The following is a 26,324-nucleotide window of genomic DNA, read 5'->3' on the forward strand; positions in this document are numbered from 1 at the left end:
GATACGATTTATGCGGTCACGCAGCAATCCTGCGCCGCCACGAGACACCTCTCCCCCGCAAACGCCGCCCCGACGCCTCCATCCCCCGGCTTGTGCTTTTACCACGCCTGTTTTGGCGCGAAAGCCAGAGACTGCCGCCCTCCCTGCAGTTTCGCGCCTAAAAATAAAAATCAACACCAGCAGCAACTCCAGAAAAGGAGGACCGAGTCTGAGGGACGTTCCGCGGCCGCGATGGCGATTGGAAATTCCGGGAAGCTCCTCTACATTACAGATTCCCTCTCGGGCCGGCGCTTTTTATGCGACACCGGGGCGCAGTGTAGCATCCTTCCTGCCTCAGCACTCGATATTCAGTCTGGGAGGCATGGCCTCTCCCTCGAGGCAGCTAATGGCGGGGCCATTCGTACCTTTGGCAAACGGCGGGTCCAGGTGTGCTTCGGCGGGCAACGGTTTCAGTGGGAATTCATCACCGCCAAGGTTTCGCAAGCCATCCTCGGCGTGGATTTCTTATGCGCCAACAGCCTCTTGGTGGATGTAAGAGATCGTCGATTGGTTAACGCGACCACTTTCCACTCCATCCCTTGCTTCCGCAGTTCTGCAACGTCACACACTGTCTCCTGCGCGTTGCCCTCGCCGGATGAGTTCACTCGCCTATTAGGTGAATTCCCGGAGCTGACCAAGCCCACTTTCTCCTCCTCGGCCACTAAGCATGGTGTCGAACACCACATTACTACAACTGGCTCTCCAGTTTACGCACGAGCTCGGCGCCTGGAACCCGGCAAGCTCGCGGCTGCGAAGGCAGAGTTTGCCACGATGGAACGGCTGGGGATTATTCGCCAGTTGAATAGTCCCTGGTCCTCACCTCTCCACATCGTCCCGAAGCCCGGCAGCAGATGGCGGCCATGCGGGGGCTACCGACGCCTTAATGACGCCACTACTCCCGATCGGTACCCAATCCCGCATATTCAGGATTTCTCCGCCCATTTGGCGGGAAACTCAATCTTCTCCAAGGTTGACCTCGTCCGTGGCTACCACCAAGTTCCCGTACACCCGCAGGACGTCCAGAAAACTGCAGTCATCACACCCTTTGGACTGTTCGAGTTTTTATGGATGCCATTTGGGCTCAAGAACGCTGCACAGGCTTTTTAGCGACTAATGGACTCGGTCCTGCGGGATCTTAAGTTTTTATTTGTCTACCTCGACGACATCCTGATAGCCAGCTCTACCAAAGAGGAACACGTCTCCCATCTACGCACCCTCTTTCGGCGCCTCAGCCAACATGGCCTCATAATCAACCCGGCCAAGTGTCAGTTCGGCCTACAGCAGATTGACTTCTTGGGCCATCGCATTACTTCGGAGGGCGCAATTCCGCTGCAATCAAAGGTCGACGCAATTACGGCATTCCCAAGGTCGCAGTCCACCAAGGCTCTTCAAGAATTCCTGGGCATGGTGAATTTCTAGCACCGCTTTGTACCGAAGGCAGCACAACTCATGCAGCCCCTCTATGAGGCCCTCAAAGGCAAGGCTGGAAAGGATACAATAGCCTGGATGGTCGAAATGGACAACGCTTTTGACAACACAAAAACCGCTCTAGCCAATGCAACTATGTTGGCGCACCCTCTGTCAGGCGCCGCCATCGTCCTTACCACCGACGCTTCCGACTATGCCATAGGCGTCGTACAGGAACAGTGGGTCAACGGGACGTGGCAACCTCTGGCGTTTTTCAGCCGCCAACTCCGGCGCAATGAATGCAAATACAGCACTTTCGACCGGGAGTTGCTGGCGCTGTTCCTGGCTATCCGCCATTTCCGTTTTTTGTTAGAAGGACGTCCATTCACTGCATTTGTAGATCACAAACCATTGGCCTTTGCCATGGCCAAGACCGCTGAACCGTGGTCGGCTCGACAGCAGGGACAGCTAACTTTCATTTCAGAATTCACGACAGACATCCAACATGTAGCTGGCAAGGACAACTTGGTAGCTGATTGCCTTTCTCGCGCGACCGTACGGGCGGTCCAGCTGGGCATCGATTATGCCCTCATGGCCATCGATCAGGCATCTGACCCTGAAACACAGGCGTATTGCACCAACACCTCTAGCCTCCAACCGGCCGATGTGCAATTCCACGCAGCAGGCACCTCGTTTCTCTAGATGTCTCCATGGGAGATCCCCGCCCGATCGTTCCAGTTGCCTGGCGCCGCAAAGTTTTTGATGCCATACATGGGCTTTCCCATCCTGGCGTGAAGGCACCTCAAAAATTAATGTCGGCTAAGTTCGTCTGGAGAGGAATGTGTAAGGATATCTGCGACTGGGCTAACACCTGCGTTGTCTGTCAAAAGTCTAAGGTGCAACATCACGTCAAGGCCCCATTGGCCACATTCGCAGTACCAGAACATCGATTCGACCATGTCAACGTGGACCTCATCGGGCCGCTTCCACCGTCACAGGGGTTCACACACATCCTCACCATGGTCGATCGTACTACTAGATGGCCAGAGGCAGTTCCTTTGGCATCTATTACGTCCGCTGATGTCGCCAGAGCATTCCTCTCCTCATGGGTCGCACGTTTCGGCATTCCGGCAGACATTTCTTCAGACCGCGGTCCACAGTTCTCTTCTGAGCTCTGGAAAGCTGTGGCCCAGGGTCTCGGCACCAAGCTTCACCGCAGCATGGCCTATCACCCGCAGGCAAACGGTTTGTGTGAACGTTTCCACAGATTGTTAAAGGCATTGCTGAGGGCCAGCCTCCAAGGTGCCGGATGGGTGGATAAGCTTCCGTGGGTCATGTTGGGTCTTCGCACGGCACCCAAAGAGGACCTGCAATCATCCGCTGCGGAGCTCGTGTACGGCCAGCCACTCTGTGTACCGGGAGATTTCCTGCCGCTTCCAACTGAGCCGTGGTCCGCAGCCGACCAACTCAGCAACCACCGGGAAACAGCCAAGGCTTTTGCGCCTATCCCAACTTCGCATCACGGCCTTTCATCTTCACACGTACCAGCGGAGCTAAAGAATGCTGAATTTGTATTCATTCGTCATGATGCCCATAGGGATCCACTCAAGGCCCCTTACACAGGCCCTTTCTGCGTACTGGAGACAGGCGACAAGAGTTTCTCCGTAGACATCGGTGGTAAACCCGACCACATATCCATTGACCATCTCAAACCGGCACACCTGGACATCGACCGGCCAGTAGAGACCACACAGCCACCACGACGTGGTCGACCTCCCACTGCATCCACGCCAGACCCAAGGCTTCCATCCGCCAGCCCGCCAGCTGTTCAACAACGTCCACTCCAAGAATACAGGAGTCGCTCTGACAGGCTTGTCAGGCCTCCTAGTCGATTGACTTTTACTGTTAAAGACAATTCTGGGGGGGTGCATGTGGCAGAGCCACCAGGGGACTCTGATCTAATGTACATAATTATCTTTAACAAATTATTAGCTACAGAATGAATCTGTATCTTTGTTCATATTATTGCATGTACATAGCGCGGTCCCTTTAAGAATGAGACCAAACGCGATGATGTCATCACGTTGATCACGTGATCCTCCAGCAGCAGGAAAACGTGATGATGTCATGATGTCAGGCTGGGGAGCCGCCCTAGCCAGTCCTCATGGAGCCAGCAAAGAGTACAGACCTGTAATTTAGTTCTCCTGTGTTTTCGTGTTAAACTCTGTTGAATAGTCTTAAACATCGTTTGTTTGATAGACTGACTCGACCTCAGTCCTTTAGTTAGGAATCTAGCCATTCCTACACTATTATAGTTTCTTTGATCAATACTGCCACCCCCCTCTCCTTTTTTTCGTTCACTATCTTTTCAGAATACCTTGTAGCCAGGAATATTGAGTTCCCAATCCTCCCCTTCTTTGAGCCAGGTCTCTGATATTGCTATTATATCATAGTCCTATGTGATGACTGTGCCTGCAGCTCACCAACCTTATTGACCACGCTATATGCATTTATATACATGCACTGCAAACCCATCTTAGACTGCCTCGCATTTGCCCCCTGTCCGATCCCTCCTATGTCTGAACTATTCTTTACGCCAGTGCTATTTTCTCTCTCCTCTCTAATGTTTCATCCTGGTGCCCATCCCCCTGCCATATTAGTTTAATCGCTCCCCCACAGTACTAGTTAACCTTCCCACAAAGATATTGGTCCCAACTCTGTTGATGGGCAACCTGTCCACCTTGAACAGGTTCCTCCTGCCCCAGAACTGGTCCCAATACCCCAGGAATCTGAAGCTCCCCCCCACTGGCCCCACCCCCCATCCCCCACACCATTTCTCCAGCCACGAGTTAACCTGTTTTATCCTACTATTCCTATACTCACTAGCTGGTGGCACAGGGAGTAACTCAGAGATTATTACCTTTTTTGGTCCTGCTTTTTAACTTCCTCCCTAGCTCCTGAAACTCTGACTGCAGGACCTCAACCCTTTTCCTTTCTATGTCATTGGTTCCCGCATGGACTATGACTTCTAGCTGATCCCCCTCCCCCCTCAAAACATTCTGCACCCACTCAGTGATGTCCTTTATCCTGGCACCAGGGAGGCAACACACCATGCGGGACTCGCATCGGCAGTTACAGAAATCCCCCAGACTATTGAATCCCCTTTGACCACTGCATTTCTACACTTTGCTGTGCTCCCCTGTTCAGTCATTTTGCACCACAGTGTGCTCTCGACTACACTCTCCCAAAGTGTCGTCACCCTCACTGTATTCAGTGCTGAGAAACAGTTTCAGAGTGCCACACTCCCGGACGATTCCTGCACTGCCTCCTTCTTCCTACCCTGTCGAATGGCCACCCACTTACTATTCACCTGGACTCTCTGTAGCTGCGGGGAGACCATCTTCTTGAGCGTGCACTCCAGGAAATTCTCAGCCACCCTTATGCCCAGCAGTGACTCCAGCTGCTCCAGAAACCCTGAGCTCGAGTTCGAGCAACTGGAGGCATTTTCTGCACACATGGTTATCCAGGACACATGAAGCGTTCTGGAGTTCCCACATGGCACAGGAATTGCAGGCAACAGGTCTCAGCTGTTCCATCATTTTGCTTAAAGGTCTCTCTATTTATGATATAGTATCTCTTGCATTATATATATATGTTTTTAGCTTAGTATCCCCTTACTCCTATTCATTATTTAATCATTGTACACCAGATTTTTATTTAATGCAATTTGGATCCCTTTAATGTTGGTATCCTTTACTTAGTTAATTCTAATTTTATCCCTTTAGATCTAATTAATTTCTCTGATTATTTATATATTTACTGTTGCCCCTTGGTTTAAAGCACTTAGCACCTCCTTGCCCCTCTGCACCGAATTCCCACTTTCACCAAATTCCCACTCTCACCAAATTCCTGTTGCCACTCTGTATAGCATTCTGTACAGCAAGCCACTTTCTTTAGCAGATACTCCCTGCTCTGTGCACACACAGCTCTGCCTCTGGCCCATCATTTGCCTTTGAAGGGGTGGATGAAAGGACAGCACTTTACAAGTCAGTGTGGGAACTCGAGAAACAGTGGAGACCCAATATACTGGTGAAGTGAAGAGCAATCAACCATCTGCCTCCCTTCACCCACATCACCTCATTCTTCCCCCAAAAGCTATCTGGCTAGAAGGTTGAACAGTAAATTTGGAACAACATCATCTAATCTAAAGCATGTCAAAGCAAATCACGCAAACCTCAGGAAGCAGTTGGGGGAATTTTAACTCTACTCGCTCAGCAGAAACCTGGCGGGTGGTCAGTTAAAATCGCCCTGGCTTTTATCTGCCAGAAAGCCGCCATGATCGCAACATCTGCAATTTTAACTCGCTCTCCTGAGCAAGCGGCAAGGACACGTGCCCGGAGCCAACAGGGTCCTTCTTTACATATGCATGTTGCGGCCTGATAATGAAGGGATAATTACAAGTCCTAGCCCTTTTCAGGCTACCCCAGATCAGGCGTATTCCCCAGACGTTCAACTTCAACTAAAGTTAAAGATAGTCAAATTCTATAAGACGCTTAATTGGGCCTAAAGGTTCAGACTATCTCTCCCTAAAGGAAAGGAACATCGTGAAGATGTTACTGTCCTCCGGATAGCACTTTTACTAAGTTTAACTAGACTGTAACCTTCTGGATATTATGAGGGTCCAGAATACCCCCCAGAATTCTGCAACTCCTTACAAAAAAGTGTACAGAAATTGAGTTCGCGAGGTTGATACAGAAATACTCTGTGAGACAATTCTAAAAATATATTGTTTTATTTAAGAGCCTACATACAGTTAACAGCTGTTGATTCAATCGCAACTTTTACAGTTCAAAATACAATTAGCTTACACAATCTTATTCTCAGATATCCTTATTCTCAAATCTTAACTTTGTTACATTTCCACTATTCTACTTATTCTTAATCCAGAATATCCACCAAAATCAAATACCTTGATTACCCGAGACTCAAAGTTAAAAACTTACAAAGCATACCTGTGAAGTTGAGAAATGTTTGCCCTTCCAGCAACTTCTGACTTTCTGTTTGAAAAGCTCTTATTTTTATACCTTTTTTTGAATGGTATATTCTTTGAAGTTTTCTGCTGATGTAAGCTAATTGTCTTTATTCATTCTTTGTGTTGACTTCTTTTTATTCCTACTGCCATTTCAGCTGCCAACTCGCAGACTTCTGTCTCTACCTTTAGGTGTTCAATAGTTATCATAAAAACAATATCACAGTAGTATTTATTTGATGTCATTCTTATCGAAGAGCGTTCATTCAATTCTTAATATTAGCTTAACTGTTTATTAGCAGACGTTGTGACTCCGTGGTGTTCCAAGTTCAATACAAAAACCATGTGATTGCTTAGTGTCGTCTATTGAAGTCATATCTTCAAAGTGTTCTGTAGGTATCATATTTACTACATGCAAATTAAAGACACTTCAACTAGGGTGGTTGTTTTCCTAGCCATCTTAGTTGGTTATATTACAGTCTTGTGTTTCCTGTCTTCCATAAAAGCTATTTGACCAGCAGGTGTCATTTACTTGATGTCATCTTTTCAAAGGCACATGCCTCTTTTAATATTCTGTGTTTCTGTTCAACGTGTTGGTTTTTAACACTTTACTTGGGTCATTCCATTGTGTTTCTCCCAAACTCCAGACTCTCTGGAAGCAACAAACTGCTATTTCAATAGGGCCATTGTTTTAGCATATTTAACCAATTCCCATTTCAAAAGCTTGTGGTGTTTACAACTTTGCTAACAACTGATCTTTATCTCAGAAGCCTGTATTTCTGTTTATAGCTTGTGTCTCTGAGGTTTTTTAGATTTTTAAACCCAGTTTCTCATGTATTAATAATGTCAGAAATCTATTCATATGATGGTGTATCTCTTGGAATATGGCTTATTCCATCACAATAAAATAATTGAGACCTGACTGTAATCTTAACTCAGGCCTGAGTGGGGAATCAACTTGGAGTTAAAATCAGGACCAATCAGGACCGTTATTGATATTTTTTTCTATTTTGAAATAAAACACCTGCACACCAAGAAAGAAGCAATGGGTAATTAATTATATAACTCATTAAGGAAATTGTGCTGGAAGATTGTGGAGTAGCCAAACAGCAATTACAAGTACACATTCAATATAGAAATTATTTAGTTACGATTTACACAAGTCACACTACTAAATTTAATTGAGAATGTCGACACCTTGCTTCCAATACCCAGATTTGAATTTGACTTTATTTTTATATTGCAATATAGGCCCTGAAATTATTCGTTTTGCACTCCTGGCAGTAACCAGGATTGTCCCCGTCATTACTCACCAGCACTGACTCCGCCTGTCACTTGGACAGCACCTCATTTTCAAGGGGCAGATGGATGCAAGCACCATTTCAGGCACATCCCTGGTGCCTGTCTACCTCATGCCCATGCAACCTCGGCTCCTCCGTCCAGGTGGGCATTGATTCGATCCATTCTCCGTCCCCAGCACTGCTCCAATCAGCCCCAGAGGAAGCGGGCTGATCCAGGAATTTTTTTTTTGAAGATGGTGCTCGTTCGGTGTTCCAGGCCTGGCAAGTGGACTGGTGGGGCCCACATGCACCCTTGTGGAGGCCAGTACACCTCACGTCACTGGGCATATCAGCCAGCAGTACTACGCTGTTTTCTGATGGAGGAGCAAGAGTGGGAGTGCCAGCTTATGGTGTTCCCTGCCTCTGGCCCATCATTGGCCTTTGAAGGGGCGGATGAAAGTTCAGCCCCCTACAAGTCCATGGGGAAACTCGCAGAAACAGTGAAGACCCAATGTAACCAGGTCTCTCTTATTTCCATGGGGGTTCTGCCTGTCTCTGGCCAGAGCCACAGCTAGAGAGCTGTGGAACCCCTCACCCCTCCCCCACTACCACCCCCATCCCAAGTAATTTTGAAACCATGTTATATGGTAAATGTTTGCTGGGGTGATCACACATTATCCAAAACTCTGGAAAAACTCAGCAGGCCAGGGCAGCATCCATCAGTTCTGACGAAAGGTCATCGACCTGAAACGTTAACTATGTTTCTCTCTCCACGGATGCTGCCCTGGCCTGCTGAGTTTTTCCAGCGTTTTCTGTTGTTATTTCGGATTTCCAGCATCCGCAGTATTGTGCTATCGTTATCCAAAACTCTGTTGCCCTGAACCATTGACAATAAATTGAAGCTTTCGCAACAAAGCTCGGCGAGTGATTAAATAAATTGGCCATGTTCTCAATACATTTTGAAGTAAAACACCTGTACAATAGAACAAACTTCAGGTATGTGTATTGCTCAATATTGTAAGGAAAGCAGAAAAGCTAATTAGCAAGTACAGAAACAGAAATTCAATGTACAGAAATCATACAGCCGGTTTATAAACCGATTGGCACACAGCAATGTGGTGTGTCAGTCTCTTGCCTTCCGTACAGAAGAGAGCAAGCAGAATGATTGAGGGGATGGAGGGATTGGATTATGAGGAGCGATTTTGTAAATTGGGCACATTCTCACCGGAAAAGAGAAGGTTGAGAGGTGATCTGATTGCTGTTTTTAGCATTCTAAAGGGACTGGATAATGTAGATCGTGACAAGTTAGTTCAACTTGTCCAGAACAGCAGAACCAGGGGACACGGCCTGTGCTTGAAGGGGGTAAATTCAAAGCTAATCTGCAGAAACAATGGGGGCGGTTTTCCCATTGGAGGCAGGCTGAGAGCGGGTTTGGGGGTGGGCGGGTTCCGAACCCGCCTCCACTGTCAGGTGGGAAAAAGTTGGGATTTTCCCCTAATTGCCCAATGCGTGTGGATTCCCCTAGGCCAATTACTCTTTATGGACTGAAACTTGCCTCTGCTGACGTCACTTATGCAGCTTCATTTAAGGGCTGCTTACTGCCTTGGCTCATTCCACTACTGTTTTGTGGCTACTGAACACTTCGCAGAGAAGAGATGGTCAACTCCAGAGCCAAGGCCTCCCCGAGGTTCTCCGATGAGTCCCTGAGTATTCTGGTTGAGGGTGTGAGAGCTAGCAGGGAGGTGTTCTTCCCCACATCTGGGAGGAAGAAGCCTCCCAAACAAACCAAGGCTGTGTGGGTGCAGCTGGCACGGGATGTAACCTCCAGATCTGTGTGCTGCAGAACATGGCTGCAGTGCCGCAAGAGGTTCACTGACCTTGTAAGATCAGCCAAAGTGAGTATACCATCAGCTTGACCCTCATTCTGCCTCCTTCTCCTCTCATCACCAGCACTCTGCATTGTCAACCTCCTCCTCCACATCCCACTTTACCCTTACAACCCTTGCACCCTTCACCATCCCTCTCACTCTATGAACCCAATCACTTCACTATTCGACTATGCTGCCCTCACACTCCCTATCAATGTTATGCAATGACAACGACTAACAACACACAGGGAGGACCCTTCGAAATGGACCCTCACTCTATCTTTGTCTCCTTCTAAGCATCTATGTTCTGGATTCTCTACACTCACTCCATCATTCTCACTCAAACTCCACTTGTTTCCCTCATTGCAGGAAAAGAGAGCCCACAATAAAAGGGAAAGGGCAAAGACTGGAGTAGGGCCACATTCCCTCACCCATTTGACCAATGCTGAAGAGGTGGCCCTGGAAATCGTTGGCACTGAGGTGGAGGTGGAAGTGGGGGACGGACAGACGGGTGCAGCAGAGCAAGCTGGTAACAAAATAGTCTTGCTTCTCTCTCTTTTACATTGCAGGAGTCACTAAAATGGCTGCGAATGGGGTAGCCCTTGTTTCCAAGTAGCCATCCGTTAAGTTGGTTTGGCGGCTTGAAGAGCAGAGGCACACTAGACTGCTGCAGGATGAACAAGTCATGGCAACTGCCACAGTATTTGGTGCAAACATGCAAAATTTCCTTCTACTGGTTACACACCAGCTGTACATTGAGGGAGTGGAAGCCCTTGCGGTTGACAAAAATAGTTGGGTTGTGATGGGTTGCCCTCAGGGCCACGTGTGTGCAGTCTACAACACCCTGCACCATTGGCAAGCCTGCCATATTTGCGAATCCAACCACACGCGTGGTTATACTTGCTTGATCCGTCGAAAAATTAATATAATTGTGCACCTTTGCGAAGAGGGCATCAGTAAACTGCATGATGCAACTGTGGGCGCCTGACTGGGAGATGCTGCTGATGTCTGCTGATGATCCCTGGAAGGAGCCTGAAGCAAAAAAGTTGAGTGCGGTGGTGACTTTGACATCCACTGGTAAGGAGTGTCCACCCGCTTCTCTGGGCTCCAGGTGTTGGTGCAGCATTGCGCAGATGTCTCCGACAACCTCTCGCGAAAGTCTTAGCCTCCTTTGGCACTGCTGCTCACTCATGTTGAGGTAGCTCATCCTCTGTAAACACTGAGAGGGGGGTATCTCCTGCGACGATATGCTGCCATGCGCTGGCGCCTTCTGCCCTGTGCAGCATCAGGTGGGTGAGCAGGAGGTTGGTGCTCCTGCTGCTGTTCTGCCTGGTTCTGCTGCTGGCGTGGCTGCTCCTCATCCGAATCTGAGGTCCATGATGAAAGGAAATAAATGTTTCCCATGCTGCTGGTAGATACCTCCGTTGGGGAAGCGCTCAGTCGAAGTGGGGAGAGGGTTTTCCCAGGAGGTCCCAAAGTAGATAGATCTCAGCTGCACCACCTCCGACTTCAGTAGGCCTGGAAAAAGTGCTCAAAGACCTGTGGAAAAAAATGTCTGCCACCTGCAACTCATCCCTGTTGAAAGCTCTGTTTTTATGGTGGTGCTGCAGCTCTGAGGAGGCCAACCACTTGTCAACCCGCCAGGATTAGCTGGCGTGGTTTAGCAGCAGCGTGCAACACGCTGTAAATGTGGCAAAATAACAAAGGCCTGGGAAAATTGGATTATAGAGGCCCTTAAGCGCTTCTTAAGGGTCTTAACTGCCTATTCCGCCTCTTGGAGGCGGGACCGAATCGCACTCGTGAAGCCCGCCACCGGCAAAGTTGCGTGGAGGCGGGATGGAAGCGGGTTCCGAACCCGCACTCAATTTTTGCAATTTTACCAACTGTCCCGCCTTCAAACCCGCCTCCTCAGGGCTGGGAAAATCGCCCCCAATATTTCAGTGAGCGTGTGGTCAATCTATGGAACAGACTCCCTAGGGAGGTGAAAGCAGTTAGTGTTGATTCATTCAAATGCAAATTAGATTTCTTTAAGAAAATAACATTTTGGGATACAGTGTATGAGTAATTTGAGACATGACGTGTGGTAAGTGTAACATGCTTAGGAGGGAAAAAGTGACTTTGGACCCATTGCTCCCAAAACTCTCCACCACTTGTGTCATGTCTGGGTCTGTTGCAGACTACTGGATAGAGATTGATTGCTATGATTAGTCAACATCTCCATTATCGATGTATGATGTGACTATACAGGATGGTAGAAGGCGAACTAGATGGATCGTGGCCTTTTGTAGTCTAGCAATTCCTATGTTCCTATCACACACAGTCAGGCTCGCCTCTTACCCCTGTCCTCACTAACCTACCAGTCCCCCATCACCTCAAATTTAAAATTCTCATCCTTGTGTTTAAACCCTTTCATAGCCTCACCTCTCCCTGCCTCTGTAATCTTCTCCAGTCCTACAAACCCCTAGATTCTCCGTTCCTCTGACTCTGGCTATTTGTACATCCCCTGCTTTCCTTTGCCCAACATTGGCGGTTGTGCCTTGAGCCACCTACACCCCACACTCTAGAATTCCCTCCTTAAACCCCTTCACCTCTGATGTGCCTCAATAATTCCGAGACTCGATGTTAGCGAAACAAAACAAGGCTTTTATTAACTTAGAAGGTAACACGCAGTGGAGAGAGGTATCTTCCATCTGGAGGTCTGCAGTACTGGATATGAGGCCAGACTGAGCTTGCTTACATAGGGGCCAGGTATGGGCGGAGCCCTACACACAATACATTACAATATACAATACAATGGTGAGGAGACGGAACTGAGGTAAGGGAACTGAAACCTGAAACCAACCACAGTCACAGGCAGTGATGAATGGAATATTTCATCACAACCTCCACATCTCCCACTCCCCTCCCTTAAGTCCCTCCTTAAAGCCCATCTCTTTGACCAAACCTACAGGCGCCCTTTCTACTCTGTTCTACAGCTTCTTCCTTCTTCCTTCTGCCTCTGTGAAGTGCTTTGGGACATTTTTCCATGTTAACAGCACTATATAAATGCAAGTTGTTGTTGTATCATTATTCACTATTCCCTGTCATTTGTAAGTGTAGCGTTGTACGGTGTGGACTTGTTTTGGCTTAGGTATGCTGGCTTTGAGAAAAGAGAGATCTTTATTCTATATGTTTCCACTGGGTTGAAGCCTCGGTGCCAGAGAGAAAAGAAACACTGGTAGGAGGTGAAACTTAAATTGGGTTGCAGGCCAGTAAATGGGGAGTAGCGGATCAGCCGCCCGTTATACACCCCACCCAATTTACCAATCCATAAAGTCCATGAAAAGGAAAATCAGCCTGGATGTATAACACACAGCCCATCCACTGCCGTCCATTTTGCGACCTCATGGAAGTTGAATTTTGCTCCTGTAGACTTTTAATAACCCATAGTTAAGTACAGTTGCAGCTTCTTGTGTGTATCACTGACATAACCTCCCATTGTAGGACAACAAAATGTTCTATTTTTAACTTAGGAATCCTAAATGAGTTAATCATGTCCAATTAATTTGACCTTTTATGAACATAAGAAATAGGAGTAGGAGTAGGCCATTTGGCCCCTCGAGCCTGCTCCACCATTCAATAAGATCATGGCTGATCTTCTACCTCATCTCCACTTTCCTGCACTATCCCCATATCCCTTGATTCCCTTAATATTCAAAAATCTATCGATCTCGGTCTTCAATATACTCAACAATTGAGCCTCCACAGCCCTCTGGGATAGAGAATTCCAAAAATTCATCACCCTCTGAGTGAAGAAATTTTTCCTCATCTCAGTCCTAAATGGCCGACCACTTATTCTGAGACTGTGACCCCTGGTTCGAGACTCCCCAGCCAGGGGAAACATCCTCCCTGCATCTACCCTGTCAAGCCCTGTAAGAATTTTGTATGTTTCAATGAGATCACCTCTCATTCTTCTAAACTCCAGAGAATATAGGCCTAATCTACTCAATCTCTCCTCATAGGACAATCTCCCATCCCAGGAACCAGTCTGGTGAACCTTCATTGCACTCCCTCTATGGCAAGTATATCCTTCCTTGCGTAAGGAGACCAAAACTGTACACAATACTCCAGGTGTGGTCTCACCAGGGCTCTATATAATTGCAGTAAGACATCTTTATTCTTATACTCAAATCCTCTTGTAATAAAGGCCAACATAACATTTGCTTTCTTAATTGCTTGCTGTACTTGCATGTTAACTTTCAATGATTCGTGTACAAGGACACCCAGGTCCCTCTGAACACCAACATTTCCCAATCTCTCACCATTTAAAAAATAATCTGCTTTTCTAGTTTTCCTACCAAAGTGGATAACTTCACATTTCTCCACATTATTTTCCATTTCCCATGTTCTTGTCCACTCACTTAGCCTGTCTATATCCCTTTGAAGCCTCTTTGCATCCTGCTCACAACTTACATTCCCACCTAGCTTTGTATCATCAGCAAACTTGGATATATATAATGGTAATGCAGTGGATGTAGTTTATCTAGATTTTCAAAAGGATAAGGTACCCCATAATAGACTGATGAACAAGGTCAGAGAATGCGGAATCAGGGGACAAGTAGCAGAATGGATAGCTAGCTGGCTCAAGACAGAAAGCAGAGAGTAGGGGTATAAGGTAGCTATTCACAGTGGCAGAAGGTGGGTAGTGGTGTTCCACAATGATCAGTGCTGGGACCACTGTTGTTCACAAGTTATATTAACAATTTAGACTTTGGAATCAAAAACACAATTTCTAAATTTGCGGTTGACACCAAATTGTGGGGGATAGTCAATGCTGAGGAGGACTGCAATAAAATATAGGAGTGTAGGAATTAATGAATTCCTACGAATAACGGAGATCGACGCAAGAGAACAATTAAACAGGTCTTTACTCAATGGAGATGCCACGAGGATTGCCTGGGCAGCCCCGTGGTTTGCGACGTGACGTCATCGCGTTTACCCGCGTTTTCCCACGCTCTTAAAGGGGCCACACCCTGTACATGCAAACTCTATATACAAAACACAGTAATGCCTAACACAATGACATAGGTTTAGGCTGGTGTTAGAACATCGTTAAAGAGAATTATATACAGTTAGCCAGAGTCATTCAGTGGTTCTGCCACATGCGCCCCCCCAGAATTCACTTTAACGGACAAAGTCAAATGGTGAGGGGGTCTGACGAGCCTGTCAGACCGACTGCTGTACTCTCGAGGCGGAGGCTGCTGGTTGGCTGGCAGTCTGGCGGGCGGTCGCACTTGGTCTGTCGCAACGATGATGGGTGGCCGACCCCGTCTCGGCGGTTGTGCTGTCTCAACGGGGCGGTCGAGGTCTAAATGTGCTGGCTTTAAGCGGTCAACCGAAATGTGGTCCGGTTTACCACCGACATCTGCTGCGAAGGTTTTGTCCCCTGCTTCCAACACGCGGAAGGGACCGGTATATGGGGCCTTGAGCGGATCCCTATGCGCGTCATGGCGAATAAAAACGTATTCAGCCTTGTGAAGCTCCGTGGGAACGTGTGACTTCTGCAGCCCGTGGTGCGAAGTGAGCACCGGTGCGAAACATCTGGCCACCTCTTGGTGACTAGCAAGCTGGGCAGACGCGGACCATGGCTCTGTCGATGTTGGTAGGAAGTCCCCCGGGACTCGCAGCGGCTGACCATACACCAGCTCCGCTGATGAAGAGTGAAGGTCTTCTTTGGGGGCCGTGCGAAAGCCCACAGTAGCTTGTCTGCCCATCCAGCATCCTGGAGGCTGGCCCTCAAGGCGGCTTTCATTGACCGGTGGAAGCATTCGCAGAGGCAATTCGCCTGTGGGTGGTAGGCTGTGGTGCGGTGCAATTTGACACCGAGTACTTGGGCCACTGCATTCCAGAGTTCGGAGGAAAACTGCGGTCCCCTGTCTGACAAAATATCTGCTGGCACTCCGAAACGGGCGATCCAGGAGGAAATGAACGCCCTGGCCACGTCCGCCGAAGTAGTGGATGACAGGGGGACCGCCTCCGGCCATCTGGTGGTGCGGTCAACCATGGTCAGGATGTGTGAAAAACCATGGGAGGGTGGGAGTGGTCCTACCAGGTCCACGTTGACATGGTCAAAACGTTGCTCCGGAACTGTGAAGTTGGCCAATGGAGCTTTGACGTGGTGCTGTACCTTGGCCTTTTGGCAGACCACACAGGTGTTGGCCCAGTCGCGGACATCTTTATGCATGCCATGCCATACAAATTTCGCTGACATCAGTTTCTGAGAGGCCTTCATTCCTGGGTGTGACAACCCATGTATGGCGTCGAACACTTTGCGGCGCCAGACGACCGGCACGACAGGGCGAGGATCCTGTACGGAGCCGTCACACAACAGCGTGGTACGTGCCAAATGGAACTTGACGTCGGCCAACTGGAGGCCAGTGATGGCCATTCTGTAAGCTTGGACTTCCGGGTCTGAGGCTTGGTCCGCTGCCATGAGGGCGTAGTCGATGCCCAAATGAACCGTATTGACGATCACACGGGCGAGGCAGTCTGCCACCAGGTTGTCCTTACCGGCCACGTGCTGTATATCCGTGGTGAATTCGGATGTGTAGGTCAGTTGACGCTGCTGTCGGGCTGACCACGGTTCGGCGGTCTTGGCCATTGCAAAGGTTAGCGGCTTATGGTCCACAAAGGCGGTGAAAGGACGTCCTTCTAGTAGGAACCGAAAATGGCGGAAGGCCAGAAAAAGGGCGAGCAACTCCCGGTCGAACGTGCTGTATGCGCTCTCGTTCTGCCGTAGTGGACGGCTGAAGAATGCCAACGGCTGCCACGTCCCGTTCACCCACTGCTGTTGCACGGCACCGACTGCGTAGTCCAACGCGTCGGTGGTGAGGGCGATGGTGCCTTCTGGAAGCAGGTGCGCCAGCATAGTCGCGTTGGCTAAGGCGCTTTTGGTGTCGGCGAACGCTGGGGCCATGTCATCCGTCCAGTCTACCGGGTGCTTGCCAGTCTTGCCCTTGAGGGCCTCATACAGGGGCTGCATGAGTAGTGCCGCCTTAGGCACGAAACGGTGGTAAAAGTTTACCATGCCTAGGAATTCCTGCAGGGCCTTTACGTTCTGCGGGCGTGGAAAGGATGTCACCGCCTCTACTTTCGAAGGTAAAGGAACCGCTCCCTCTGAGGTGATGCGATGCCCCAGGAAGTCAATTTGGTGCAGGCCAAACTGACACTTGGCCGGGTTGATAATCAGGCCGTGTTGGCTGAGGCGTCGAAAAAGGGTGCATAGGTGACAGGTATGCTCTTCCTTAGTAGGACTGGCAATTAGAATATCGTCTAGGTAGACAAAGAGGAACTTGTGGTCCCGCAGCACGGAGTCCATCAGGCGTTGGAAAGCCTGGGCGGCGTTCTTCAACCCAAACGGCATTCGTAAAAACTCGAAGAGGCCGAATGGGGTGATGACTGCAGTCTTCTGGACGTCTTGTGGATGAACTGGGACCTGGTGGTAGCCCCGGGCGAGGTCGACTTTTGAGAACACAGTGTTCCCTGCCAAATGGGCAGAGAAATCCTGAATGTGGGGGATCGGGTACTGATCAGGAGTGATGGCGTCGTTTAGGCGTCGATAGTCACCGCATGGCCGCCATCCACCGCCAGGCTTCGGGACGCTATGGAGGGGTGAAGACCAGGGACTATTTGACCGGCGAATAATCCCTAACCGTTCCATGGTTGCGAACTCCGCCTTTGCGACCGCCAGCTTGCCAGGTTCCAGGCGCCGGGCCCGCGCGTAGACCGGGGGGCCGTTGGTGGTGATGTGGTGTTCCACACCATGTTTCGTGGCTGTGGAGGAGAACGTGGGTCTTGTCAGGTCGGGGAATTCGCCGAGCAGACGAGCGAACTCATCAGGAGTTGGGAACGCACAGGAGAAAGTTACCAAGAAATCCAGTATTGAATTCAGAAGAAACTTCTTTACCCAAAGAGTGGTGAGAATGTGGAACTTGCTACCACAGGGAGTGGTTGAAGCAAAAAGTATAGATGCATTTAAGGGGAGGCTAGACAAGCATATGAGGGAGAAGGGAATAGAGGGTTATGCTGATAGAGTTAGATGAGGAAAGACAGGAGGAGGCTCGAGTGGAGAATAAATGCTGGCATGGACTGGTTGGGCCGAATGGCCTGTTTCTGTGCTGTATATCCTATAATAATAAAACTACCTAACCTAAGGGGTGTGATTGCCTCCTCGATCAAAGTGTCCCAGTAACTCTCCCCATCCCTGATGCCCCGCAATGTCTGCACCTCAGACTCCAGCTCAACAACTCTGAGCTGAGGTTCCTCAGGATGCAGGCACTTACTGCAGACGTGGTTTCCTGGGATCACAATGCTCTCCACAAACTCCCATATGCTGTAGTTGTGGCACACCACCTGCCCTGCCATCCCTATATAACCTTGTTCTATTGAATTAAATTTGTATTTAAGTAGCTTAGTTTACAGTTTTGTTTCTTGACTACTTAATTGATCTAGATTAAGTTATGGGTAATGAAATTAAATATCTACCTATAACACAAAGCACTACAAGTAATGTAGGCAAAAAGCAGCAACTCCTTCCTTCCCCGAATTTCCACTCTTTCCAAATTCCCAATTGAAACACTCTGTTTAAGTGCACTCAGTTTAATCCCGCTCTGTGCTCTGCAGACCTGTTTACTCTTATACTCTTAGGGCGCTAATCAACGGAATTTTTCCCCCTAAGAGGCCGTTAACGGGGCGCAAAGCAATTAGCACCCGAGCGCGGCGGTGTTTGCGCTGCTCGCGAAATTGACCATTTTGCGGCAGCGCTAAACACTACTGCCACGGTCTCCTGCGCCCACAGATCGTGATGTCAGTCGAGCGTGAAATGCCCCGGTAGCACCCTGCACCGGATATTGAGTCGCGCCCCCTGCCTTAGCGCCTGCCGCTAGGAACGACAGGTAGAGAGGAACGTTTTCAAGTCGGAAAGGGGCAGGGGGAGCGCTATTTAAAGGTGGGTGCTTCCTGCCTTTTCTTGTCAGCAAAATTTTAGGTTTTAACGCTGTCCTAAGGAGTTTTGGCCCTCAGCACCACTTTTGAGGTTCCTAAGTGCCGAGCTCTTTCCCTGGGCCTATCCATTAGTGCTTCCACACAATTGTTTTTGAGGTCACTCCAGGCCGAGATTCAAGGCTGCAATGAGCAGGGTGTGGCTGGCCAGTAAGATGGCCCCTCCTCTTTAAAAACTGGATGGCGCCAGTCTGTCTGGCTTCCATGGTAATTGGCATCGCCTGAGCTTCGGTAGCGTCCTGAGGTAGCGCCTCGCTACCTGACGTTTGCGCCTTAGGAGGTGTGTAGCGCCTGTTTTAGCACTCAAATCACCTCCAGGGGCGATAGAGGCGAATCTTGCAGTCGGAGGCGATAATTAGCGCCAGGCGCTAAACTTTGCACCCGGCCGATATTAGCATCCCAAAATGGGTGATACCGAATTCCTCCCCCTTATACTCTAGGAGCCTCACCCAATTTACAAGTGTTGACTCTGCTCCCCTGCTCCTGGTGATTAGTACCTATTCAAGACAAACACTTACAGCTGACTGACAGTTAACTGCCACTGGCAGGCAGCTTCTGTTAACTACAGTTTTTAAAGTTCTAGGTTTAAATTAAAATGTTAAACTATTTACACCTTCTACTTACCCAATACTTACCAGAAATTCCCACTCTTTCCAAATTCCCAAATGAAACACTCTGCGCTCCGTTTAATTCCGCTCTGAAGAATTGGCAAAATTACTTTGAAATTACAATTCAAATTCACTGCCTGATTAAGTAACATCTAGGCACAAAAGATATTAACACAAAAGAGTACTTGATTCCAATGAAAGCACAAAGGAATGCTAAACTGCAACAAGTTGAAAGTCTTGGAATGACCTTGTTTATAGTAGTTTTGCTGTTTCCTGATGATGGCACTGTACAAATACAAGCAGTGGAGTGTTCAATAAAAATCTATATTCTCTAAAGATACAGGCAGACATTTCCTCTGAACAGATGAGTCTAACACACTGTGGTGCACTGGTTACAGAACATGCCGCCACCTCCTGTTCAGATGCGGAAGTGCAGCCTTCGCTGGTATACACATAGAGCAAATGTTCATGGTGAGTGCAACTAGTCCGACAAACTGCTCACAACTTCTTTAATGACATTTTACTCTTGACTTTGCGCAAGAAGCTCAATTTCCTGAGCTTGGGCTGAGCCAAAAGGGATAGCTGTTCCACTGTGACGGTCGAAACATTCAGTGCCGGGAAGTCGTAGTAGTAGCTGTCATCTGAGACAGGAAAGAAAAACAAATATTAGGAATTTCACAGCAAACGGAATAATCCACATCATTGCCTCAGTTCAAGTGCGCAACGTCACTTGGCTACATTTTTGATTTTCTTGCTTTCAGGCTGAGAAGGATTCCTGCTTACAATGTCTCTGTCTGGCTATGGTGCACTATTGTGTCTGACTGTGGCTGGCTATTCGTGACTCCCCTTGAAGCTGGCATTAGTAAAATTACTTCTATGCTGGGAAGTAATTGTCTTAATGTCAATCGTATTGCAAGATATTTGTCCAAATTTGCCTGTGCAAGTGGAAGATTCAATGATTTAATTTCCAGCCCTTCTATAAATTAAGGCTGCACAAAGACTACCTCAAATTACTTTCCCCCCTCGTAGTGACAATGCCCCATTACAAAAATTTTGCAAATATTATTACATTTACCTGATGGCACTCACATTTGCCCTCGTCGCAGTAATTTTTCGAATTATGCAATTTCAGCTCGTTAATTCTTTATAAATATTGTCTATCTGATTCAACTATAATACAGACGCACAATATGTAAGGTTAGCAGCACCAAATCAAGCCCAAAGTAGATTTCATGCCCTAAAATGTAGTCACGTGTGATTTAATTCCACCCAAAGCACTAAGGTTTTTTTTTGCTGGAGTTGTCCTATACATGAGGGTACATCAGCACTAGTGGCCATAAAGTTCAAGGCCATTGCTGCAAGCCTGCATTCTTCATATTCAGTTAAACTGACAGTTGATGGGATACTGCATAGTAACAGAAACACTGGCCGGGGTTTTGCCTACCTGGGCGGGTCCGGTGCGGGCGGTGTCATCCTAGCGACCCCGCTGCTGGCTCCATCCCGTTGTTGAAAATGAACTTACCTTAATGGGGCCTATTTGGCCCGCCCAGCGCGTTACCCGGCCCAATTAGATGGAGTGGGATTGGTGACGTCATTCATGAGGTGTTTTCAGCCAGGATCTTTAAAGGGACCATGGCCACATTACATTTGAAGTTTAATCTAACATTGTGCTGTCAGTGTTCTACAGCATTGGAGTGCTACAAACACTGACAATGGCTGCACAGAGGTGCAGGGCTGCACCCAGGTTCTCCCATGACTCCCTCCATAAGCATAGCAGGAGACCAAGACAGCCTAGTTGCAGATTGCAGAGGAGGGCACAAGCAGGGACCTGGATGCAGTGCCACAAACGTGTCAATGATCTCATTAGATCAGGAAACGTTAGTACAAAGCCATATTCACCTTCATCCTGCTGTGCCTCTCATCTCATCCTCATCACTCTGTCTTCCCTACCCTACTCCTGCACATCCTTACTCACACCTACATACCTTGCACTTCCACCCATCCCTCTCGCTCTCTCTCTATCTGCATTATCACTTCCCCATCTCACTAGCCACCCCTCACACTCACCCTCATCCTAGTGCAATCATACCAACAACAGCACACAAGGGTAGCCACTTGGGTGTTTTATCCAATGTTTATGTAAATGTTGTGTCAAACATAAAAATCTTTATTTTCAACACTTTCTGGTCTTGGACAGGTTTGTGTGCACCTTTGGAAGTGGCTTAGTGAGTTGCAGTGAATGGTGAAACACAATGGTACCTCCCGCAATGGCGATGAGTGTGAAAGGAATGGCTTCGTCATTGTAGGGATGCTTTATGGTGTTGGGGTGGTGCCAACCTGGCGCATCGTGTGGCAGCCACAGTGTACAGTGTCAAGTGAAGTAAACCTGGCCATGGTGAGGCCATCCCTGGCCTCAGGGGCAGCAATGTGCCCGGATGCTGATTCCCTCTGTCCTGTGCAGCATCAGGTGATTGCGGAGAAAGTTGGTGTTGTTGTTGGTGCTGCTGGTGTGCCTGGTGCTGCTGGTGTTGGGGTTCATCTTGTTTAGATTCTGAGGACCAAGATGAGACAGTATAAACAGCACTCATGTTGATGGAATAGAAGGCAGGTGAAGTACAGATGACAGAATCATTCTGGTCAATGGTGAGAGAGGTTCTTCCAATGAAGTGATACTGGATGGATGCTTTGCTGGAAAGACTTGCAGCCTGTAGAATCAGTGCTGGAATTGGACTGAGCAACAGCTTCTGCCTGAGAAAAGTGATCTTCTGTCAGGTGGGAGCTTTTACTGTACATTTGATGCTGTCAAGTAATCAGCTGGAGGAATGGCCACGGAACTCCCGCCTCAGGTTGACAGACATGGTTCCTGAGCTGCATGAATCCCGTGGCCATGCAGGGAAATTTAAAATGTAGGGTAAAAAGGCTCTTAAGAGCCTGTAAACTACCTGATAATCATCTCAATTGGGTCCCCCGCTGCTTCCGGTCGGGTCGGGTCGGCTCCACGATGACATGCGCCTGGGGAAAGGTGCGTGGGAGTGAGATGACAGCGGGTTCCCGACCCGCTGTCAAAAATAACAACTTTCCCACCCAACCCGCCACCGCTCGCGCCCGCTACCACCCCGGAAAATTCCGGCCACTAATTCAGCCAATTATCAGGGAGGCAGATGTGACTCCCATACAGTAGTCCACAGATTTAAGGTGATTGGCAAAAGAACCAGAGGCGGCATGAGGAAAGATTTCTTTACACCACGAGTGGTTAGGATTTGGAATGCACTGCCTGATAGGGTGGTGGACATTGATTCAATAGTAGCCTTCAAAAAGGAATTGGATAAATACTTGAAGGAGAAAAAATTGCAGGATTATGGGGAAAGTGCAGGGGAGTGAGACTAACTGGACTGTTCTTCAAAAGAGCCGCCAGAGACTCAATGGGCCGAATGGTGGCCTCCTGTGCTGTACTATTCTATGATTCTAGGTTAAACGAGCATTGTGCACACTTAAAGAACCCAATTCCGAATCCTGTGGTTATTCTACAGATCTCTGTCCAATAATATGTAAGTGGGGGATGACAGCACTGTCAGGTTGAGGAGGTAGCTAGCCAATGCCCAGGAAAATATGTGGAACCATAATCTTGGGCCATTTTTTCAATTAGAAATGGCTTTGAAATACAAAAAAAAGAACAGTACTCCTCTGAAATTGTTGAAAACCTAAAAATTAGCTGAAAACCAAAGCAAGCATGGCCAGTTATTATCCTCAATGGAAATCGTTTCCAAAATTGAAAATTTCAAACTTGCCTGCCTAGAGTTTCCGCTGGGTTTTTTTCAGCGCAATTCCCCCAATATTCCCATAACCGGCGCAAAAGATTGCGGAATTTTAAGCGCAAGTTACGTTCAGCACAATTCGTGTTTCCACGATCTTTTGTGCTAGATTTTAAAATATTGCGTGTGAAGCTGGCCCCGCCCACAGGGAGAATTGTCACCATTGGGAGTTTCCGCTAGCTGCACCTAGGCCTTCAAGGAGTCTCCAAAAATTAAGCTGGATCTTTTGGGTGCAAGGATACTAATAGGGACAATTTGAAAGGTTTTGAATTACTTTTTTTAATTTACTAAGGAACTGACTACTGAACCCCAATCTAACTAAAACATAGTTTTGTATATTTTTTAAAAGTCATTTGCTGTCATTTAAAATCAGGTTACTCACAGGTGGTGAATTGACAATGAATTTTCAGCTGTTTTAATCAACCTTTACCAAGTTACCATTCAGCTGTGGCTCCGTTGGTAGCACACTCGCCTTTGAGTCAGAATGGTTGTGGGTTCAAGTCCCGCTCCAGGGACTCGAGCACGTAAAAAGCTAGACTGACACACCAGTGCAGTGCTGCATTGTCGGAGGTGCTGTCTTTTCGATGAGACATTAAACTGAGGCTCCGTCTGTTCTCTCGGTGATTGTAAAAGATCCCATGGCACTATTTTTAAGAAGAGCAAGGGAGTTATCCCCGGTGTCCAGGCCAATATTTACCCTCAACCAACATAACAAAAACAGATTATCTGGTCATTATCACATTGCTGATTGTGGAACCTTGCTGTGGACAAATTGGCTGCCGTGTTTCCCACATTACAACAGCGACAGACCGGAACGTTGCCCGGGAGCTCAGACGTTTCAACATAGACATCGCCGCCCTAAGTGAGACCCGACGGGCAGGGGAAGGCCAGCTCAAGGAGCAAGGCGGTGGTTACAACTTCTTCTGGAAAGGCAAACCTGAAGAAGAATGCCGCCTCCATGGGATAGGCTTCGCCATAAAAAATTAACTAGTTGAATGTCTCAGAGACTCCCCTTGTGGAATAAACGAACACCTCATGACTCTGCGACTCACCCTAGCCCGGAACCAGTGCGCTACGGTCATCACTGCGTATGCCCCAACACTGGAAGCCATAGACGAGACCAAAGAGGAATTCTACTCCAACCTCGAACAATCCCTGTCTCAAGTCCCAACGGGCGACAAGCTGATCCTCCTTGGTGAACATTAACGCCAGAGTTGGAAAGGACACAGACCTCTGGGGAGGTGTGATCGGCAGATAGGGGGTAAGGAAAGACAACTCCAATGGTACCCACCGCCTGAGGAAATGCTTAGAACATGGCCTTGTCATAACCAACACCTTGTTCTGTCAGAGAGACAAGTACAAGGCTTCATGGCAGCACCCTCACTCCAAGCACTGGCATCTGCTGGACTACGTCAGCGTCTGAGCGAGGGACCACAAGGACATCCGCATCACCCGCGCCATGTCAGGAGCTGACGACTGCTGGACAGGCCACTGTCTAATCCGTTCTGTCATCTCCATCAATGTAGCCCCAAAGCAGCGACGCCAACAGAAGCAATGCCGCAAGAAAATCAACGCTGAAGCACTCAAAGACCCCGCTAAGAAAGCCCTATTCAGCCTGCGCCTCACAACCAACCTGACGACTCCCAGTGATTCAGAGACACAGTGTGTCCACAATGCCTGGTCTGCACTCAAGGCCTCCATAATCAGTACCTGTGAAGAGACGCTCAGTCACTCGACCAGGAAACACCTGGTTTGACGAGAATGACCAGGAGACCCAGGAGCTAATAAGGTGTAAGCGCAAGGCCTTCCTGATCTGGAAACAGCAACACAACTCGAGAGCAAGAAAGCAGCTCTACAGACGCCTGAAGGCCGAGGTCCAACAAACAACTCGTGACCAAAAGAACAGATGGGTGGAGAAAGCGCAGCAGATCCAGCAACTAGCCGACAACCATGACGTGCGTGGATTCTTTAGCGCAGTCAAGACTACCTACGGCCCAAGCACCCAAGGTCCTACCCCACTGCGGGCCAAGAACAGAGAGGTACTCATCAAGGAGAGAGAGGCAGTCAGTGCCGAGTCCTAAAGGACATAGCTGCCAGACTGGGTCTGCGACAGGTGGTGAGGGAACCAACAAGAGGGAAAAACCTACTTGATCTCGTCCTCACCAATCTACCTGTTGCAGATGCACCTGTCCATGACAGCATTGGTGGAAGTGACCACCGCACAGTCCTTGTGGAGACGAAGTCCCGTCTTCATACTGAGGATACCCTCCACCGTGTTGTGTGGCACTACCACCGTGCTAAATGGGACAGATTTCGAACAGATCTGGCAACTCAAAACTGGGCATCCATGAGGCGCTGTGGGCCATCAGCAGCAGCAGAATTGTATTCAACCACAATCTGTAACCTCGTGGCCCGGCATATCCCTCACTCTACCATTACCATCAAGCCGGGAGATCAACCCTGGTTTAACGAAGAGTGCAGGAGAGCATGCCGGGAACAGCACCAGGCATACCAAAAAATGAGGTGTCAACCTGGTGAGGCTACAACACAGGACTACTTGCATGCCAAACAACGGAAGCAACATGCGATAGACAGAGCTAAGCGATCTCACAAACATCGGATCAAATCAAAGCTCTGCAGTCCTGCCACATCCAGTCGTGAGTGGTGGTGGACAATTAAACAGTTAACAGGAGGAGGAGGCTCCAAAAATATCCCCATCCTCAATGATGGTGGAGCCCAGCACGTGAGTGCAAAAGACAAGGCTGAAGCATTTGCAACTATCTTCAGCCAGAAGTGCCGAGTGGATGATCCATCTCGGCCTCCTCCTGAGGTCCCCAGCATCACAGATGCCAGTCTTCAGCCCATTCAATTCACTCCACGTGATGTCAAGAAACAGCTGAAGACACTGGATACTGCAAAGGCTATGGGCCCTGACAACATTCCGGCAATAGTACTGAAGACTTGTGCTCCAGAAGTAGCCGCGCCCCTAGCCAAGCTGTTCCAGTACAGCTACAACACTGGCATCTACCCGGCAATGTGGAAAATTGCCCAAGTATGTCCTGTCTACAAAAAGCAAGACAAATCCGACCCGGCCAATTACTGTCTCATCAGTCTACTCTCAATCATCAGCAAAGTGATGGAAGGTGTCGTCGACAGTGCTATCAAGCGGCACTTACTCAGCAATAACCTGCTAACTGATGCCCAGTTTGGGTTCCGCCAGGGCCACTCAGCTCCTGACCTCA

General features: G+C 48.5%; 1 protein-coding gene across 2 annotated transcripts in view; it reads right to left on the minus strand.

Annotated features, from left to right (window-relative positions):
• Positions 1 to 19,489: 19,489 nt before the first annotated feature.
• LOC147115979 (rho guanine nucleotide exchange factor 9-like) overlaps positions 19,490 to 26,324 on the minus strand; it is a 59,242-nt gene continuing 52,407 nt past the window's right edge. Inside the window, exons 1-2 of one of the 2 annotated variants that reach the window (XR_015078724.1) lie at positions 20,715 to 21,846; positions 19,824 to 19,911 (exon numbers count right to left, since the gene is read on the minus strand). Coding sequence is in view for 1 of the 2 variants with exons in the window: in XM_085990659.1 (XP_085846785.1) it covers positions 19,769 to 19,911 (143 nt within the window). In the remaining variant the exon portion in view is untranslated. Of the gene's footprint in view, positions 19,912 to 20,714; positions 21,847 to 26,324 lie in introns of those variants that run through there. The other variant, XM_085990659.1, reaches the window with a different exon arrangement.

The sequence above is a fragment of the Somniosus microcephalus genome, chromosome 6 (assembly GCF_052327205.1).
Source record: "Somniosus microcephalus isolate GS21.2 chromosome 6, FLI_Smic_1.0, whole genome shotgun sequence".
Lineage (NCBI taxonomy): Eukaryota > Metazoa > Chordata > Chondrichthyes > Squaliformes > Somniosidae > Somniosus > Somniosus microcephalus.